The sequence below is a fragment of the Neovison vison genome, chromosome 6 (genome assembly GCF_020171115.1).
Source record: "Neovison vison isolate M4711 chromosome 6, ASM_NN_V1, whole genome shotgun sequence".
Taxonomy (NCBI): Eukaryota; Metazoa; Chordata; class Mammalia; order Carnivora; family Mustelidae; genus Neogale; species Neogale vison.
The window spans coordinates 135,459,530-135,478,673 of NC_058096.1; the positions used below are offsets into that span (position 1 = coordinate 135,459,530).

The 19,144-nt window shown below is 43.7% G+C and overlaps 1 protein-coding gene across 1 annotated transcript; it reads left to right on the forward strand.

Moving 5' to 3' along the window:
* Nucleotides 1–551: 551 nt before the first annotated feature.
* On the forward strand, nucleotides 552–15,296 carry LOC122910140 (leucine carboxyl methyltransferase 1-like). Its single transcript, XM_044254834.1, has 4 exons — nucleotides 552–605; nucleotides 6,196–6,287; nucleotides 8,149–8,270; nucleotides 15,192–15,296. Exons 1-4 carry the CDS (start codon nucleotides 592–594, stop codon nucleotides 15,294–15,296), a joined length of 333 nt encoding a protein of 110 aa, XP_044110769.1. The 5' UTR covers nucleotides 552–591.
* The last annotated feature ends 3,848 nt before the right edge of the window (nucleotides 15,297–19,144 follow it).

Genomic DNA, 19,144 nt, shown 5'->3' on the forward strand with positions numbered 1-19,144 from the left:
AAGTGGTTGTTTTTCTGTTTCTAGAATTGCTGTTCTTCTTCTCTTCGATCTGCCGATGGATTTGCAGGTGTTTGCAATCTTTAGATAAGCTCTCTAGCTGATCTCCTGCTAGCTGAGGTAGTCTCAGCCTCCTTCTTCTCCGCCATCTTGACTCCTCCCCCTGATAAGTGTCTTTTTAAGATTCAATTTATTTAACAGAGATCACTGGTAGCCAGAGAGGCAGGCAGAGACAGAGAGGGGGAAACAGTCTCCCCACTGAGTGGAGATCCCTAGGTGGGGCTCGATCCCAGAACCCTAGGATCATGACCTGAGCTGAAGGCAGGGGCTTTAACCCACTGAGCCACCCAGGCACCCCATCCTTTCATGTGTTTTTATGCAAGTCACCCATCTATCTCTGGGGAAATGCCTTCAGATTTTTTTTTGCCCATTGCATTTATTACTCAGCTTTCATACAGGTTTTCATATATTCCAAATAACAGTTTATTAGATACATATTTTGCATATTTTCTCTCCTAGACATTGGCTTTTCATTTCCTTCATGGTGTCTTTCAGTGGGAGAGGGAATTTGAGGAACGTGGTCAAAAGGCACAAATGCCAAGTTATAAGTAAGTACTAAGGATGAAATGTACAGCATCATGACCATGAGTCTGTTGTATTATGTATAGGAAAGTTGTTAAAGGAGTGCATTCTGAGAGTTCTTACCCAAGGAGAACTTTTTTCCTTTTTATTGTATTTATAGAAGATGATGGCTGTTCCAAACTTGTGGTAATCATTTTATGACATATGTAAATCAAATCTTCATGCTGTACACCTTAAACTTTTATAGTGGTATGTGTCAATTATTTCTCAAACCTGGGGAAATGCCCTCTTTCAGAAAATGAAGATTTATACTTTTTTGAAACTCAATATATGTATTTTTTTCTTTTGCAGGTTATGCTTTTTATGTTTTGTTTTGTTTTGTTTTGAAGATTTTTTTATTTGACAGAGATCACAAGCAGGCTGAGAGGCAGGCAGAGAGAGGGGGATGTGGGGAAGCAGGCTCCCTGCTGAGCAGAGAGCCCGATGTGGGACTCCATCCCAGGACCCTGGAATAAGGACCTGAGCTGAGGGCAGAGGCTTTAACCCACTGAGCCACCCAGGCGCCCCTGCTTTTTATGTTTTATCCAAGGAAACTTTGCATAGACATGGTCCTAAAGATTTTCCTTTATTTTTTCCTCAGAAGTTTTATAATAACTTTAAAGTTTTACAATTAGGTATTTAATCCATTCTTACATATGGATAAGAATATGGATTGAGGTTCTTAATTTTTATGTATGGACATCCCACCTTTTTCTGTATCAGTTATTGAAGACTCTCTTTTCTCTAATGAGTTAAATTGGTATCTTTGTTCAAAATCAAATGATCCTATGTATGCATGTATATGTATCTGAACTTTGTGTTTTTGCCAATACCACACCATCTTTAATTACTATTAGCAGTCATCATAAATCATGAAATCCAGTAACATCAGTCCCTCAGCTGGGTACTACTTTTTCAGAATTTTAAAAAATTACTTACTTACTTATTTAGAGTATATGAGGTCCTCTTTTTCCATCCTCATTTCTGTGAAATTTGGTGAGATTGTGACTGGATTGCATTGACTCTGTAGCTAGCCCTGTCCAGTAGCAATAAGAACTTCTTGTAATGAGTGTGATGTTTCTCATCTACACTGTCCAGTATGACAGTGACGGACAACATGTGACTTGAGCACTGGAAAATTGATTAGTGAAATTGAGGAAACGAATTCTAAATTTTATGTGACTTTAATTAAATGCAAATGTAAATAGCCATGTTACTAGCGACTGCTGGGTTGTGTATCATAACTACAGGTCATTTTGAGGAAAATTGATTTTGACATTAATAAATTTTCTCACCTACAAGCATGGTATATCTCTTACTCAGTTAAGTCTCTGATTCTCTCATCAGTGTTTCGTATATTGTAGCATACAGATCTCCTCCATATCTTTTTATATTTATCCCTGAATAGTTAATGTGTTTTTTATGCTATTGTTAAGTTGTACTTTATGTTTTTTTTTCCAGTTGTTGTTAATATGTCAATAATATTGTATTTATTTTAGTATTTTCATGTTTCAGGTATGAAAGAACTTTGCACTCCTGGTATATACTCAATTCTTTATTACATGTTACCCTTTTTATGTTTTGCTGGATTCAATTTTCTAATTTCTTAAGGAGTTTTGGTTCCATATTTTTGAGAGAGCTGGATCATTCTCTTGTGTTGTCTTTATTTTTGGTGTTCTGGTAATGCTGACTTCATAACACTGAGTTGAAAAGTGTGTTCTTTTGGGAAGGAAGAATTGGTGAAGAATTCTTTCTTAAATTTTTGGTAGAAATTCACCAAAGAAGTTGTCTTGGTGGTGGTATTCATTTGGTTTTGTTGTTTTAATTGTTGAAGTCTTTTTTCCTTTGACTTAATGTACTTTTCTGTTTTTAAAACCTTTGGAAAGACAATCTTTTAAACTAATAGAAAAAGACAAAGTAATACTCATTCCCTAAATTTAAGAAATGTTAACTTTTTTGTGCATTTGATTTGGATGTTTTTTTTTTCATTAAGATTATATTTATTTATTTGCCAGAGAGAGAGAGAGAGCACAGGCAGGCAGAGTGGCAGCAGAGGCAGAGGGAGAAGCAGGCTCCCCGCCGAGCAAGGAGCCTGATGTGGGACTCGATCCCAGGACGCTGGGATCATGACCTGAGCCAAAGGCAGCTGCTTAACCAACTGAGCCACCCAGGCGTCCCTGATTTGGATAGTTTTGATTAAAATATTCAAACACTGAACAATTTGCAGGAATTAAAACAGTGAGCACGTCTTCTTTTTCTCCCTCAGTGCCTTTCCGAACCACCGTTACTGAAGGAGATCTATATCATTCCTTTGCATATTTCTCTATTTTTTTGGTGCATGTTTGTATGAATTCATCATTTGTATAAACCTTTTTTTCTAGTTGGAAAATCTGTCTAAATAGTGTACTTTATGTATCTTTTTGCCCCTTGGGTTTTTTGGTTTTGTTGTTGTTTGACTTAGCATTGTGTGACATACAACCATATTGATACTGGATCTAGCATGCATAAACAGAATTCCAATTTTCTTGTAGAATACCAACAGTTTGGGTTTATCAGGTTTCAGGTCTAGAAAAGAGAGTGGAAAATGGGAGGGTGGTAAATGGTATTCGAATCTTTTACTGTACATTTTCCTTATCCAGAAGTATAAACCTCTTTTCGTATGTTTGTTAGATGTTTGAAATTCTTCTGTTTGTTAACTGTGTTGGAATGTTAAGAAAGTATAATCTTCTGGACATTGTTCCCAGAGTTATAATTTGAACTTTGGTGTTCCTTTCATTTAGTGCCTTTATACACTTTTCTTGTGTTTTCTGTCCTTTGTCTTGTTACCTGTAATTTCAGGGTGCAGAAGGACCAGAGTATGTGCCCAACTTGGTTTTCTTTCTTTTATAAGTTTAAAGTAATGTAAGGATGTTACAGTTTTCAGATGGCTCCTTTACTGTTGCTTTTTACTTTGAAATGGGAAGGAAAGTTTCTCCACCCTTACTCTCCGCCTTCCTTTTTCTGGCAGCTGTCCATTGCATGTGAAGACTTGCTGGGTGCCATCAGTAGGTCACCAGGTGGAAAGGGGATAGCTTTGCATGCTTTATGTGGAGTTAAGAGACAAATCGTGCTTCCAAAAGATTTCCACTAACCATATATCCTATCAGATGGGAGTTGAAGGTGTCAAGGTGTAAAGAACCTAGGTTGGTGATTTGAAGTGACTTGGTAAACTTGGAATTAATAATGAAGTGTATGCCTTTTTGTGTGTCCTACAATCTCGAAGGCATGGCTTCATCTGTACCATACCTTTCTGATTGAAGAGATTGTTCCAGGGTTTTTGGTTAAAAATTTAAATCCACCTCTAGAGATTGTTTTGTTTTTTGCAGCTCGATGTAGAAGTTTTCACTGCTGAATTTCTTTCCTGTGTTTGTTCTCTGGTGTTTAAGAATCAGTAGCTAATGATTGATTGAAATCACTTTTCATTGCTCTGCTGTGTGGAAGGTTTATACCCCATAAAAAAGATTCATATATTGCAAGACTTAAAACGTGATGCAGCCTCAGGATATGTGAGCTACTGGTATTCTGTAGAGGTAGCAGTGCAAATATGCTATGTTGAAATGTTTTTAACTTTAAAAAAATTTTATCTTGAAATACTTGTAGATTTATATGCAGTTGTAAGAAATACTAGAGACATCTCACATCTCCTATAACCTTTATCCTGTTTTTCCTGGTGATAACATCTTGAATGACTGTAGGAAACAGTAACACATCCAGAAACTTGACACCGACACAATCCAGACTTTATTTAAATTCCCAAGTTTTACTTATTCCTATCTGTGACCTTGTCAGGTAGAGGAAATGAGAAAGAAAGAGAGTGTATGCGTAATTAGTTGTAGGTAATGTTACCATACATGCAGTTTGTAATGCCACCATCACAGTAAAGATACAGAGTAAGTCCGTCACAAGAATCCCTACAGTCCCGTTCTCTGCTCCCAGCCTCTTCAGCAACCACTCATCTGGTCTCTCTCCAGTGATGTTGTCATTTCAAGAAGGTTTTGTAGATGGAATCATATATATGTTACCCATTAAGAGTAGATTTTCTTTCACTTAATCATAATTTAAGGTGAATTCAAATTGTGTGTTTTACTAGTTATCCCTTTATACTCTTCAGTTGGTATTCCATGCTGTGGACATACTTCAGCTATAATATCCACCCATTGTAGTGTATTTGAGTTGTTTTCAGTTTTGGGTTATGATCAGATAAAGCTGCTAGAAACACTTATGTAAAGGTTTTGGTGTGAAAATAGGTTTTTCTTTCTTTAGAATAAATGCCCAAGAGTATACTTACTGAGCAATGTATTGACTGTGTTTTGCCTTTTTTTTTTTGACCATGTAGATGAGAATGAAATATCTGCTGTTAGACATTGCTAAACAATACGCCTTAAATGGAAAACTGTCATCTTAAGTTCCTTTTAATTATATTACAATTGGTGTTTGAAAATACAATCTTTTGCCTTTGGTAACTGTGAGAATATGTTGAAAGCTAAATTAGCTTCTACTAAAAATTTTGGAGGGTTGGCTTTTCACTTACAACAGCATTTTTTTAATGTTATAATACACAATTCACCTCTCAAACAATTTAGCGAGTTTATACATGTGTCCATTAAACAGATATTTGTGGAGAGAGGGAGAGAAAATCCTGAAGCAGACTCCCCACTCAAGATGAAGTCCATCGCCGGGCTGGATGCCAGGACCCTGAGATCAGGACCTGAGCTGAAACCAAGAGCTGACCATGCATACCATTTGGTTTAAATGGTACAGATGTTTGTTAATTCCCAAGATACCCATTGAAGGGCAAAGGTCAAAATGGCTTCAGATGGCCTTAGAGATCCAGGCTCCCTCTGCTATTTCTTGTTTCCCTAAGGCTGGTTCCTCACAGTTGGCAGAAGACCTTCACTGGTAATTTGGGAGTCAGCTCCTGGTTTAGAACACTAAATCTTGATTCCAGGTAGCATACACCAGGGAGATTTTAGGCTACCATAGGATTTTCCAGGTTGTGTAGACCATTTTCTAGGTTGTAGCTATTAAGTTTATTGGTTCCTGGTTTTCCCACTGCGACCTGCCTAAGGGATGTGGAAGGAATGGTACCTATTACAGAGCTGAGGGAAAGGCTTAGGAAGTCATTCAAGTGAGTTTTAGGAAACAATCTTGGAGCTCTTTTCCCATAGACATAGAACTTGTGGTTGAGCAGAGTTGTCTGACTGGCTCTTGCCAGTGAGTTTGCTGAGGGAACAAATGGTGGCAGGTCTTCTAGGTGAGGTATGAGGTGAGGTGCTGTGCTCTGTAGGGTCCGGGGAAGGGAGTTAGGCACCTGAGCAAATAAAGAGAAGAAACGGCCGCTGGTGAGGGGTGGAACAGTGACGGGCTGTGTACGTGAGCACCAAGACAGATGGCTGAGTCTGCTGAGGTTGTAATGGTGCATGAAATGTGCCTCTGATGACCTTTGGAGGTAGCTGATTGTCCTCCTTGACCTTCTTCCTGAGAGCTGGGCCAGAACCTATTGACCTCCCCTCACCTGCCTCGTTTCTTCCCCTCTAGGTCTGCAGTAAGCCTCAGCTACTGGCATGATCCTTCCATCCAGCATTTTATAAGACTGTCTAAGGAGAAGAAGGCCTCCAGAATTAACAGAGGCAAGTGACTCCCTCCCTCCCAACGTCCCCTCATCAGCCCAGAGGCCTGAGGTTTTAGGGGTTCGTTCTTCAAAAGAGAAAGTTCCAATGTTCACTCTCTCCAGTGGCATATGAAAGTGCTCATTTCCCAACATCCTCACCAGCACAGGGACCTTTTCATTGTGGTTCATCTGTTATGCGAAAAATGTGATCTTACAGTATATTTATGTTATTGTATTCCTCTTATTTAGGGGCTGAAATTAAGGATCATTTTTATATGCTTAAGAACCATTTCTAGTATCTTTTACAGTGAACTGTCCAGGTAAGGAATCACCACTTTGGCCATATTAAAGTGATAATAACACTATTAGGCTCTGCAAGTCCTTTCTATCAAGGAAGGCAATGAAAAGATTTGAGATGGGAGGGTGACTCATTCTCGATCAGATTGAGAAATTAGCCAAATGACCCCAAGTACCTGGTCATGCAGGGAATCCTGGCCAAAAAGATAGAGCCTCTGGGTAGATTTTGTAAGAAATGCAAAGAAAGTTTAAAGTGACAATAAGGACAAGAACCTTCCTTTGAGCTGAGGGTAAACCCAGGCTTTAGGAAGATGGGACCAGGCCTGCCTAAGAGGCCTGAAGCCTCCGTCCGGGGCTCCTGAGGCAGCTTTCGTAACCAGAGGCGGGGCCCCACCTTGGAGCCCTGGGGACCTGGGTGCCCTGAGGCAGCGTGTCAGCAGCCTGCCTGCCTTCTTTCTCTGCATGGGCTGGCATGTCCAGAGTGCTTCCCAAGTAGGGTGTGGTGAGCATCTTTTCAGTTTTTGTTTCAACGTCCAGTCTGTTGTGGATGATACTGTATAACATACAACAAAAATTATTTCCTAGAAATAAAATGCAAGATAACCTGTAAACTACAAGCTCAAATGATTTATTAGGAGAATCAACAGACACAGAACTCCTATATCACATTGCAGTACATTTCTAAATGCTGCTCAGGTTTTTTTCTTAAGATAGTTACACTTTAAGCAACAGGGCTGTAGAACACAGATTTTATCTTCCTTTCCCCCTTTTATTCACCATCTCCTTTACCCAAGCTCCTCACCCTGGAGCTGAATAAGTCCATTTTGGGGGCAATGTTTGCTCGTGCCTTCCTCTCCTGCAGTCGGTCTGTGAGGTCATTTTATAAACATAGAGACTTTTACCCACAGAGGTTGGAGATGAAGGGAACATGGTAAGAAATACGGCTTTATTTTATTTTATTTCATTTCATTTTGCTTGGACAATTATCTGCCCCATATTCTGACTGCAAAATATTATATCGTCTTGATCTCACATGTTGACGTTTAGCTGAGTCCTCAGTAGTTTGCACCTGGGCACAAAAAGCATATTTCGAAGAGGAACATTAAGATCTGATGTTTTGATGTAAAACACTTGTCTTTCCTGTGTACAATCATAGGACATTTTATGGTAATCTTTAAAGATTTCATTTATTTATTTATTGGAGAGGGAGAGCATGAGTGGGAGAGACAGAGGGGGAGGGAAAAACAGGCTGTCAGCTGAGCAGGGAGCAGATCCTGACCTGAGCCAAAGGCAGATGCTTTACCGACTGAGCCACCCAGGTGCCCCAAGGGACATTTTTATTTCTAAAATCTTTATTTCCACCATTAAATCATTAAATAGATTGTAGTTACTTTGGTTCCAGCAGGTTTAAGTTAAAAAGAAGAGAATGTGGAAGTCTTGATTTCTCCCATGCGTCCACAGGAAAATCACTGACCCCAAAGAAGAGCAGCCGAATCCTCATTTGCTCTTCTCCTAGGGCGGGCTCTGCAGGGATGCTTTCTGATCTCACTGAGCGATAACTTGTCTCTGTGTCTCTGTCTCAGGATATTTTGCTCCAGTCTATGGCGTCAGTCAGCTGATAAGGGCATTTCTGCAGAAGACAGAATGTCATTGTCAAATTCTAAATCTTGGGACTGGGATGGAGACCACCTTCTGGAGATTAAAGGTAAATGAACACTCGTCCTCTTCTTTCCCGAATTGTTTCACTTGTGAAGGTGCCTGCCTGGTCCAAAATGTTAAAAATATATTAGGAGGAGATGCAGTGACTGCCTGTCTCCCACGCCTGTCCCCAGCTACTTGCGCCTGCTGCCGCCGTCAGCCACGTACTTGATGTCACCGGGACCCCGGTGAAGGATGGGTGGGTGCCTGACTTCTCATCCTTTGCTGTTACCAACAGGTCTCCTGATAAAAACCCTTGTCCACGTGTCCTCTGCATGAGCGGAAGACCCTGACAGTGGGACTGTGAGCGCTAGACCCCCATGTCTGCTGTATTCACAATCACGAAGATTTTATTGTCAGCGTGACAGTGTCTTCAGTACAGTTTAGAGACGTGCAAGGCTGGTGATAGTGATATGTACAAAGGCCTTTAATAGCTGCTCCCTGATTTCATCCCTCACCTGCTCGCTTAATGATCAAGAACAGTTTTAACTTCTCTCACAAGAAATGAGACGGGTCCGGTTAGTGGCAGAACCAGGACCAAATAGACTGCAGGTCCCGCAAGTCCAGGTTGCTTACGTGTTTCTCTGTACAGGGCCTTGTGCTTGCTCAGGGGGGTCTTTGTGGTCCATCAGTCGGTGGTGCCTGTACCTCAGTGGCCATCGTGTGGCGGAAGGAGCTGGAACAGAATGCAGGGGCAGATCATGTGCAGTAGGAACAGATGCCACTGGAGAAATGCCTCCTCTCAGCCCCACGTCCTTTCAAATTGGTCCCGAGGTTTGTTTTCTCCTTCGTGTCATATAGTTGGGTTGATCAGGAATACATCTGACATTTTCATTTCTGGTCCAGGTACCCTGAGTCTTAGGTACCCCTTCCAAGGATAAGGTTATCTGCCACTAGTAAGGACGGCAAATAGCACAGGGTAGAAAAGATTTAGTGGAGGTGTTTTGGATCGGTCCAAAGGGTTTTTTTTTTTAAAAAAACTCAAGTCTCCTTGAAACAAAAGAGTGCCTGTTCCAACCATCTTCATGTTCATTCCCTGCTAGAAGGTAAAACCACCTCACTTGACAATGGCAAGGTCTCCAGTATCTTGTAGGTCTTCCTTAGCATAGGAAAGTTCTTTTGAAACCCTTCCCTCTCCTCACCTCCCCCACCTTTCAAGGGTGTATCAGTTCCCCCCACAACACTGATGCCACTATTTCTGTGCACGGATCCTGTCCCTGTGCTTTAATAAAACCACGGTTTTGCACCAAAGAAGTCTCAAGAACTCTTTCTCGACATCGGCTCTGGACCTCACCCCACCAAATGTCACCTACATTCCAAAACTCTATGACTGCTTCCCTGTCTACCTGCCGCTTGGCATTATTTCTATCACTTCCTACAAATGACAGCAAAGGAGGCACTGCTAGGCTTTAGGGGACAGGCATCAACTCTGGAAACAGGATCAGTGCACACTAAGATCATAGAGTGGAGTAGCAACCAAATTAAACACACAAAAAAGCCACTAAGTGAAAAGTTATGGGGGAGGGACCCCCAAACCCTCAATAGCAAGTTTAGAAAATGAGAGGGGAAGGAAAAGCATTTTGGTTCACACACACCAGAAGAACTGTCACATGTGCTTTGGACAAACCACACTCCCCATTTGACCCAGGTGCTGGGGGAAAAAACAAAAAAGCAAAAGCTGTGTAAGACTCACACTTTGGTATATTCTGTCACTCACACTGACAGAATAAACAGTCAGTAGGTCCAGTACAGCCAACAGCCCTAAGGACCTTGAAAGCTGTGCCCCAGATAACTGGGCATATGACCATCACCTCCAGGAGCTCTCAAAACCACCAGTGAGTGGTTCCTATTCCAACAGCCAGATGGTCTACAAACCCTGGTGTCTGCTGTCATTTCATAATGGATAATGTTTCCTGTCAGGCAATAAAGCAGAAACCAAAGAAACTTGGAGAGGATATTCATCCAAACCCAGAGGGAGAAAGGATTTTTTAAAAGCTCTTTAAAAAAATAAAAAGAAAAATAAACCTAAAAGTCGGCCCAAAGCATTTCCACACTTCTTTCCTTCCAGAGGCCTGGGTTTGGAGGCAGCAGCACCTCTACGGTTCCTCCATGGATACCAGGAACTCTGGAGGCAGATCCTATGGGCCCGACCTCCCCTTAATTCTTAATTCCTGCAATTAGGCACTTGGAGGCTGAGGATCTGCAGAGGTAGGGTGCCCCCGAAAGGCAGAGAACACCTCCCCCAGAGCACAGCGTCCACGGGGCCTCAGGCACATCGTGCCCATAGTTTTCACCCAGGGAAAACCCTGGTGTGGGGGCAGGGGAAGGCTCAGGTGCAGTCCCCCCAGGGCAATGCTGGGCGTGGCCAGGACAGAGGGCATTGGACACCCCCTGGAGGGGGCGTCTTGGAAAGGCCAATCCACCAAGTAGCTCTTCCCAGACTCTGACACCGGCCCAAGCTGGCCTCCAGTCTGTGGCTTGGCGCAGACCCAGACCAGGACCCCTTGTGCCTGGTGCGTGGTGGTGGCAGGGGATGGGAGCACGCCACCAGGAGAGCCGCCAGCCCTCCCATTCTGGCTCCTGACTTCACCTGGCACAATCCCGGCCCGAATGGGAGCATTTACAGGCCAGGGTCTGGTTGGCCAGCTGCTTCACACAGCAGCATTGCGTCTTCATCGTGGTGATGGGGTGGGCAGCGGGGCTCCCGGGGGGCAGCTGCCAGCGTGGTTCATAACCCTATCCCCTGAACTAGCATCAGTCAGGACTGGCAAGGGGGGTGGAATCGGCCTCTGCTGCTGCACACCTGCCACTCTGTGCAGGCGGAGGATCCGCAGACCAGGCGTGTCCACCATTCTGCCCAACCGCCTGCCTGGTCTAAGCGCACAGCTGTGGGAGGTGATAGAGGCGCAGCGTGGGCAGTGGCCAGTGAACCGCCAGAGCAAATCACGACCAAGCTGTCCCCGCAGAACTGATGGGGCAAGGGGGGACAGGGCACTCTGGAGCCACTGGAGGCTGGAAATACACAAAGTCTCCATGAGGGCCATCCTCTGTGTGGATAAAGACCTCTGTGAAGTACTCTGAGGATCCTCTCTTCTAGCTGGATGGATGTGTGTGACCCTGTAATTTACACCAGAATGAAAAATGTACTATTGGGTGGAAAGACCATACCACAGGACTTTGTGTATTGTGATCCCACTTAGGGGGAAGTAGAGGGCCATGTGCATTTTCTGGGAGCAGGCACCTGGGTGCAGTCAGGCGGGATCATGCACTAGGGGCACACCCAGGACAGGCACCGAGGTGCACAGTTGGCCCAGGCCTGGGTGGGAAGTTGTGAGGATGAGCTGTGGGGACAGGGACCCGGACCAGTGGCCAGAGGGCCTTGGCTGTTTGGAGCTACCTGACCAGCAGAGGTGCGCGGGAGTGAGCGGCAGGAGGTGGGGTGGCGGGGTGGAGGGGTAGGAAAGGGGCATGCAGGCATTGCCTGGAAAGGTCTGTATGCTTAGGCACAAGGGAGCTCTGGAGAGGGGGTGGGGGAGGGGCATGCAGGTGTTGCCTGGAAACCTCTGTAGGCTTTTGATTCTTAGCCTTGCGCAGTTTGGGGTTCTGGGACACTTGGCGGGGTAGTCTGACTGGGCTGGACGTTTTTGTACAGCAGACCAGGACAGTTGTATGACCGTCAGATGTTCTCCTGGGCTGGTAGGCTGGGCTCTGGCCTAGGCCATTCCCTAGGGGCCGTGGACAGCAGCCAGACCTCTTTGACCAGGGACATCGATATTAAGAGACATGTGCTTGGGAAAGGGACTTTCCCTGGGGATGCCAGGGATTTGGCTGATGTCATCTCAACCCAGACACAGATCAGTAGACTCCTCTGTGAGATTGAAACATTGGAGGCTGAAGTGACTCATTGGAAGAAGTTGTGCCAGTGTTCCACCCAGGGAGCAAATACCATCGACCCAGAAATACTGTGGAAACTGAAGAGCCACATCAGGGACCTAGAGCAGCGGCGGAAGCGGGAGCTGGATGAACATCAGCTGGAGGTGGCGGGGTTGCAAAACACCCACCGGCGGAAGCTAGCAGACCTCACTGACCGGCACCTCCAACAACTTAAAGACTATCAACGGATGGATCGGCTCTCCAAAGAGGAGATTGGGAAACTCACTCAAATTATCCAGCAAAAGGATTTGGAAATTCAGGATATTTCTAGGAAAATCTCTGTGGCTTCCCACTGCCAGAATGGGCACGTGGAACAACTTCAGCGCCAATTGCAAGAGTGTACTTTGAAAAGCGAACAGGTCTTGGTGGTCCTAAATGAGAAGACGAGTGAGAATAGCAATCTGAAAAGGAACTATCACAGAATGACCGATTGACTTGCTGCCAAAGAAGCAGAACTCCAGAGGATGCAAGAGGAAAATCAAAAACTGTCCACTAGAATAGAAAGCAGTGGCCTAGAGTTGTTTAGAGAAACGATTTGGAATTTGTCACACATTATTCGAGAAAAAGACCTGGAAGTGGATGCGTTAAGTCAAAAATGCCAGACTTTAATGACGATCCTGCAGACACCCAGCACTGGTCATGAGGTTGGAGGAGTTTCTATTGATCAGTTCCAGCAGCTTCTACAGGAACGGGACACATTAACACAGCGGGTGAAGATCATGGAGGAGTGGAAATAGCAGGTGCTGACCACGGTCCAAAATATGAAGCGTGAGTCCCCCCAGATTCAGAGAGATCTGCAACAACTCCAGGCGTGGGCTTGCACCAATAGCGAGGTTTTGAAACCGCAGACGACCTCTCTTGACCAGATCCACGCTTACCAAGGACATGAAATAAACTTACAAGAGCTAAAGAAGGAACTGGCACAACTTCAGCTCCGCATCGGGGAGCTCTTCAATGCCAAGGACCTCCTTTTAGGGAACCTTGACGTGATTTGTCTCCGGCCCTCCAGCAACTCCACAGAGGCAGCCAACTCTCTGAAGGCCGTGAAATCTGACCAAGTGAGTGAGTCTTCTCAGGTGCTCCGAGAGGAGGTGGAAGAGCTCAGAAAATCAGGGCAAGGAAAAGATACAATGATTCAAACCCTCCAGGAAGATCAGCAGAGACAGATTGATTCAGGGGCTGCTGTGGGGGAAGGAGAAGGGAAGCCACAGGAACACAGCGATTCTGATTCCCACATGGAGCAGCAGAAGGAGAAACAAGCTGTTCTACAAGATTTCTCTCAGGCTCAGGAGCTCCGAATCCCTGCTGGGGGGAGGGGGGTTGGGAGAAGGGGGGTAAGGTTATGGACATTGGGGAGGGTATGTGCTTTTGGATAAATTGGAAGGGGAGGTGAACCATGAGAGACTATGGACTCTGAAAAACAATCTGAGGGATTTGAAGTGGCAGGGGGGTGGGAGGTTGGGGTACCAGGTGGTGGGTATTATAGAGGGCACGGCTTGCATGGAGCACTGGGTGTGGTGAAAAAATAATGAATACTGTTTTTCTGAAAATAAATAAATTGGAAAAAAAAGTGAGGAACTGCTTTCTTTACAGGAGAAGCTCAGAGGCCAACTGAGTGAGAATGAGCTGCTGAGGCAGGCAGTCACCAGTCTGAAGGAGAGGATAGCAGATTTTGAAATGGATGTGTCGGCTGAAAGAGGAAAATGCAAAGATGGTGGAAACATGTAGAGAAAAGGACATGGAAAATCAGGTCTTGCAAGAGACAAATCGGCTGCTTTCAAAGATGCAGAGGGAGGAGGAATCCCAGCCTGCCACGATGAAAGAGAAGGCACTTGCTCTGGAGCAATTGCTGCAAGAGAAAGAACAGGGCGAGAGCAGGGAATTGAACCGGCATGTAGACGCTGTTCAGTCAAAGCAGGAAAAGGCAGTTGTGGGTCAACAGGAGAGAGATGATGTCGTGTTGGCACAGAAACCGAAAGAAACGGAAACCTGTGCCCACCAGAAGGAGGGTCACCAGTTACATGAGAGAGAATTGCGCCTAACCCAGGAGGTGGAGGGAAGGCGGCACCTCGCTGCAGAAGCCCAAGATTCTCATCGCCTGGGACTTTGGCTTCAGAACACCAAGTGGCTCAGCTAAGAGAGGAAGTGATGGTCCTGCAGGGAAAACTCGTTTTGTCTTCCGCTGCCATAGAAAAGGGCAGCCATGGAGCCAGTCTGCAGGTAGAGTCGCTGTGGGAGCAATTGCACGTGGTCACCCAGCAGAAAGAGGAAGCGGCACTCTGGCTTGCCGCCTCCCAGGAAGAGGGAAGGCACTAGGATTGAAGGCTAGCAAACCTCAAGCTGGAACTCGCTGAATGGATGGAAAAGGCAGACACCCTAGAAGGAAAACTGAAGTTGTTACAGGGACGATTGCATCAAACAAATGCCGACTTGGAGGTGAAGGAGGACCAACTCCAAGAGTTCAAGAAACAGAATGAGGTCCAGCAGGAAATACTGGAGGACACACAGAAGAAACTCTTGACCTTAGTAAGTAAAGCTGAAGGAATGGTGGACAAAACCCTCCTAAGGAGACTCTTCGTGGGATCTTTCCAAGCAGCTTATGCGGAATGGCAAGAAGCATTGAGGTTGATGGCAAGCACACTGGGGATCCAAGAAGACCAGTTGCACCCAATGCACCTGGGAAGCCAAATCACCAAGCTGTGGCCAATCATTCTTTTTCAAGACTTTTCATCCAGGTTCTAGAAGTGGAATCTCATTCAGCTTTTCCATCGCCAAACTCCTCTGCTCATGACATGAAACCCCCAGATTCAGGAGGAAGGGGAAAATTGCCTAAGAAACAAGGCCCACCACGACTGAATGCTACCCTGGGATCCACACCTGGAAAAAAAGATGTCAAGCCCCGAACCACAGCTGTGTCTCTTATTAACCCACCTGGACTGGAAATGGATGGGTCGGAGCACCTTCTTCTAAATGTTATCACTGATTCTTTACCCAGATACACGCCCTATATACTGTCACCTGCCAAGAAGGTTGGAATGGCGGCCAAAGACCTCTCAAAGAAATAGATGATTGCCAAGCCAGAGACGAGACCATGCTTTGAAGATCCCAAGTCACTCTGTGTGTCTACCTTAACCCCAAACGCCATTCTCGGGCACGCTGGTGGCTTAGGGACCAGGAGCTGGTTTCCCCACCGCACTCTATCTACCTCAGCGCAGGGGAGGCTGTCCTGCGACCGGGGACTTAAGTCCCTGTCCCTAGCCGCCCTGATTCCCACAATTTCCCCCCACGATCCTTTGCTCTTTTGGAGTGCTTTCAACCAGTCTCCAAGTTAATGTTGGTCCCCAGACGCAGGGCACTCTCACTCATATTGGGGTATTACTTTCCAACTGGTTGCCTCTGGTGGCTCCCTTCCCCTTTTGTTTGTCTTCCGGTATCAGTCCGCTGTTCCCATTACGCTTTACCTGCCCACTGGTGTCTTCTGCCCCTGTAGAGATCCAGACGTGTATAATTCTGATCTCAGGCTGATTTCATGGGTGATTGGAGTTCTTTGGTACGTAATCAGCTCACTTTGGGGTACTGGATGAAAAGGTGCCTCCTCCTACTCCCCTGCCATCTTGTCCCCCTCCTAATCCAAAATTAAAATTTCTAAACATTGAATAAATAAGGTAGATTTCTCTCCATTTTGTTATCTATCAAAAAACAAGTCATTTAAAGTAGTGCAATGTTGGTCAAGGTCTATTTTCTTCAAGGTGGTTAGGTATAGCTGGCACAAATTCCCTTGAATTTATGCAAATACCCAAGTGGTCACTTTCTCATAGTGCTGTCAACAGCCTGGGCACCAACATGCTTGAGCTGTGTCTGCTCTGTCCCTCTTTGACTCCAAAGTGAGCATAACAGGGCAGGAAGACCCAAAGGGCTCCATACTCCAAAGCATGCAGAAGCAACCTGGACACACCACAGCTTTCCTAGAGGAGCCATAAATGGAGTCAATAGGCACCCCATATCTCAGTGCTCTTCAAACAATGGTTGGTCATCCACTATGGCAGAGTTTCATAGTTCCTTCCGCTCATCCTAGACTTTGTCTTAACAGCTCCACACCCTTACTCTGATTCTTCCTGTCTCTTTATCCTTTCCAAGAGCAACACAGAAGAATTCCTGCCCAGTCTCAGAAGAGCTACATCCACTCTTCCATGAACTATTGTTCCTGCCATTACTGGGAATCCTCTGCCCCCTGCATTTACCAAGACCTCCAACAAAAACAATTGTTTCTTATGAATAATCCTCCTCTTCCCATCACCTTCTAAAAAGAGGGAGTGGCTAACAAGGACTACATTCTAGAGGAAGCCCCAAATAACTAGAGAGGTGAACAGGACAACTACTTCTACAAGTCTTTCAACCAGAAGGCATGTCCTACTAAGATATTTCCCCATCTTTGAAATACAGTTATGGAAATTGTTCAGAGAGAGAGGAAAGTCAGATCGAAAATTTCTAAAACAAAACAAAGCAAAAAACAAATATAATTTTTAGTTTTTTAAAAATCACACTAAAAATTATTTTATTTCTTCATATATCCTAGAAATTAGGAAGCTACACCTACATTGCTATTTAAGATAAAATACATGTGGTGAAAAAATAATGAATACTGTTTTTCTGAAAATAAATAAATTGAAAAAATTTAAAAAAAGATAAAATACATGTAGTATAGTAGAAATGATGTAGATACAGCCAAACTTATGTTGGGCCCTGGTTTTGCCATTTAACAAGTGATTCTGAGCCCATACAAAAGAGCCCATACTCTCTCCCTTTATAAAATTATTCTGAGCCTTGGTTTCTTTATCTCTTAAATGGTTATAATAAATCTTGCTTCAAATGGGTTTTTTTTCTAGTGTTCTTTAAAATACTTTTTTCTAGTATTTTCTTAGTTGGAGAATGTTAATTCTCTTCTTTGTCTTTCTTCTTAAGTCGTGCATTGTGTTTTCCTCTATGCATTGCATATAATACCATTGGCAATTTCCGTTTCTAAGGCCTAAAATGAAGCAATTACTATTTTCTGTTTTTAAAAAAGTAACAAAATCAGTATTATGTGAAAGATGTCAGGTTTAGAAGCTCAATAGACATGAGATCCAAAAGTAACCCCCAAAAGTCAGTCTTTCCATCAGTTAGCTGCTCTGCACATGGGGGAATAACACCCATCTGACAAGGCTGTTGTAAGGAAGGGAGAGGCTGATGCAGAGTTGGTTATATAGGTAACATACAGTGAGTGAGAGCTCAGCATGGGGTGTACTGGTCCTAAACTCATATCCTAACATCTCACATAGGATGCCATCCCACTCAACCCTGTTCTCCACACAGGGACAGTCACATGGAAGTTAGTGGAGAGCTCATACCCTTTTGAGGGACATTCTGGGTTTGCCCAGCACCACTGTAATGGCCTCAGAGGGTGGCCTCAGAAATAGCTGGCCCTGTGGTACCCACTTCCACCTAAGACCTCCATCCCCATGCAAACAAGTTCCTGTCTGCAGCCCTAAACACATGTCCTATGAAGTAGGGTAATGGGTTTTAAAGAACCTCTACAGATGTGAAGCATTGACCCAGTTTTTATGACATCAGAACATAGTGTCACCCTTTCTGGATGCAAGAGCCCAGAGCTCCAACAAGACCTGAGAGTATGCTGTGATGACCGAGTTCTTTCACTTTGAATTTAGTCACCAGACACCAAAGATGGAGTTAACACAGACACTCAGTAAATTTGTTGGTGATAAATTCATGGCACAAATGCCACATACATTCCTGGGCCCAGGAATGCCAAAATGTTCAGGCAATGAAGCAATGATGTATTCAGTAATTAGAATACCAAAAAATGTTAACATTGTACTTAATCAAATCTAGAAGTTCTACCTTAATTAGTCCTATTATAGCAATCAACTATCTGATTATTTCTATCTCAGGCTTACACTCCCAGGCAAGTTATCCAGCTTGCTACTGCCTAGACTTAAGAGTCAAATGAATATAGTATTGGCAGTCACTTTTAGGGATAGTAAGGTTTCTTCACTTCTGATACTTAAGATTAAAGATATTGAATTACCGACTTCCTGGTTGCTACCAGGTTTTATAGTACATACCCTGTAATTATAGATACAGGTCAAAGATAGCCAAGTGAGAACTAGCAGAAGCATATTGACTTTTTTTTTTTTTAGCAATAAAGTATTTTTTAAACTATTTAATTTATTTATTTTTTATCTATTTCCAATTTATTTATTTTCAGAAAAACAGTATTCATTATTCTTTCACCACACCCAGTGCTCCATGCAAGCCGTGCCCTCTATAATACCCACCACCTGGTACCCCAACCTCCCACCCCCCCGCCACTTCAAACCCCTCAGACTGTTTTTCAGAGTCCATAGTCTCTCATGGTTCACCTCCCCTTCCAATTTACCCACATTCCCTACTCCTCTCTTTTACTTAATAGTTTTAATGGCATGCACCAAACTCTGAATAAAATAAAATGCCAAAATTGTATTTGTTACACTGAAGTTTAACACATTAATGACAGCCAGAATATCTCATATTGTCTGTCCCCAAATTCTCTAATATAATTCTATTTCCTGATACTAAAGCATGCACTTTGTTCAATGTAAAGGCATGAGTGTGTTATTTTTGTCACTAGAAGGCAGGAAATTAAAGTACATTATTCCCAAAACCCTTTAAAGATACATGTCATATTTAGGGAATCTTAATGATTTTCTGAAAGGAGAAAATAATCTGCTAAATACATATTTTCCTAGCAAATAATTCATAAACACTAATAAATATAAGAAATAATAAGCTCAATTATTTTTGTTTTAATCATTTTTATAGGAAAGAAATAAGTATTTCTATTGGATAATAATCTCAAGAATGAACATTTCCCCTAACTTCTGTTTAATAGTTTTCATTTGATGTAAAAAA

Coding starts and splice junctions, on each gene's coding strand:
- LOC122910140 (XM_044254834.1), top strand. Junction 6,288..8,148: donor GGCCTCCAGAATTAACAGAG/GCAAGTGACTCC, acceptor TCTCTGTCTCAG/GATATTTTGCTCCAGTCTAT. Junction 8,271..15,191: donor CCACCTTCTGGAGATTAAAG/GTAAATGAACAC, acceptor TTCTTTACCCAG/ATACACGCCCTATATACTGT.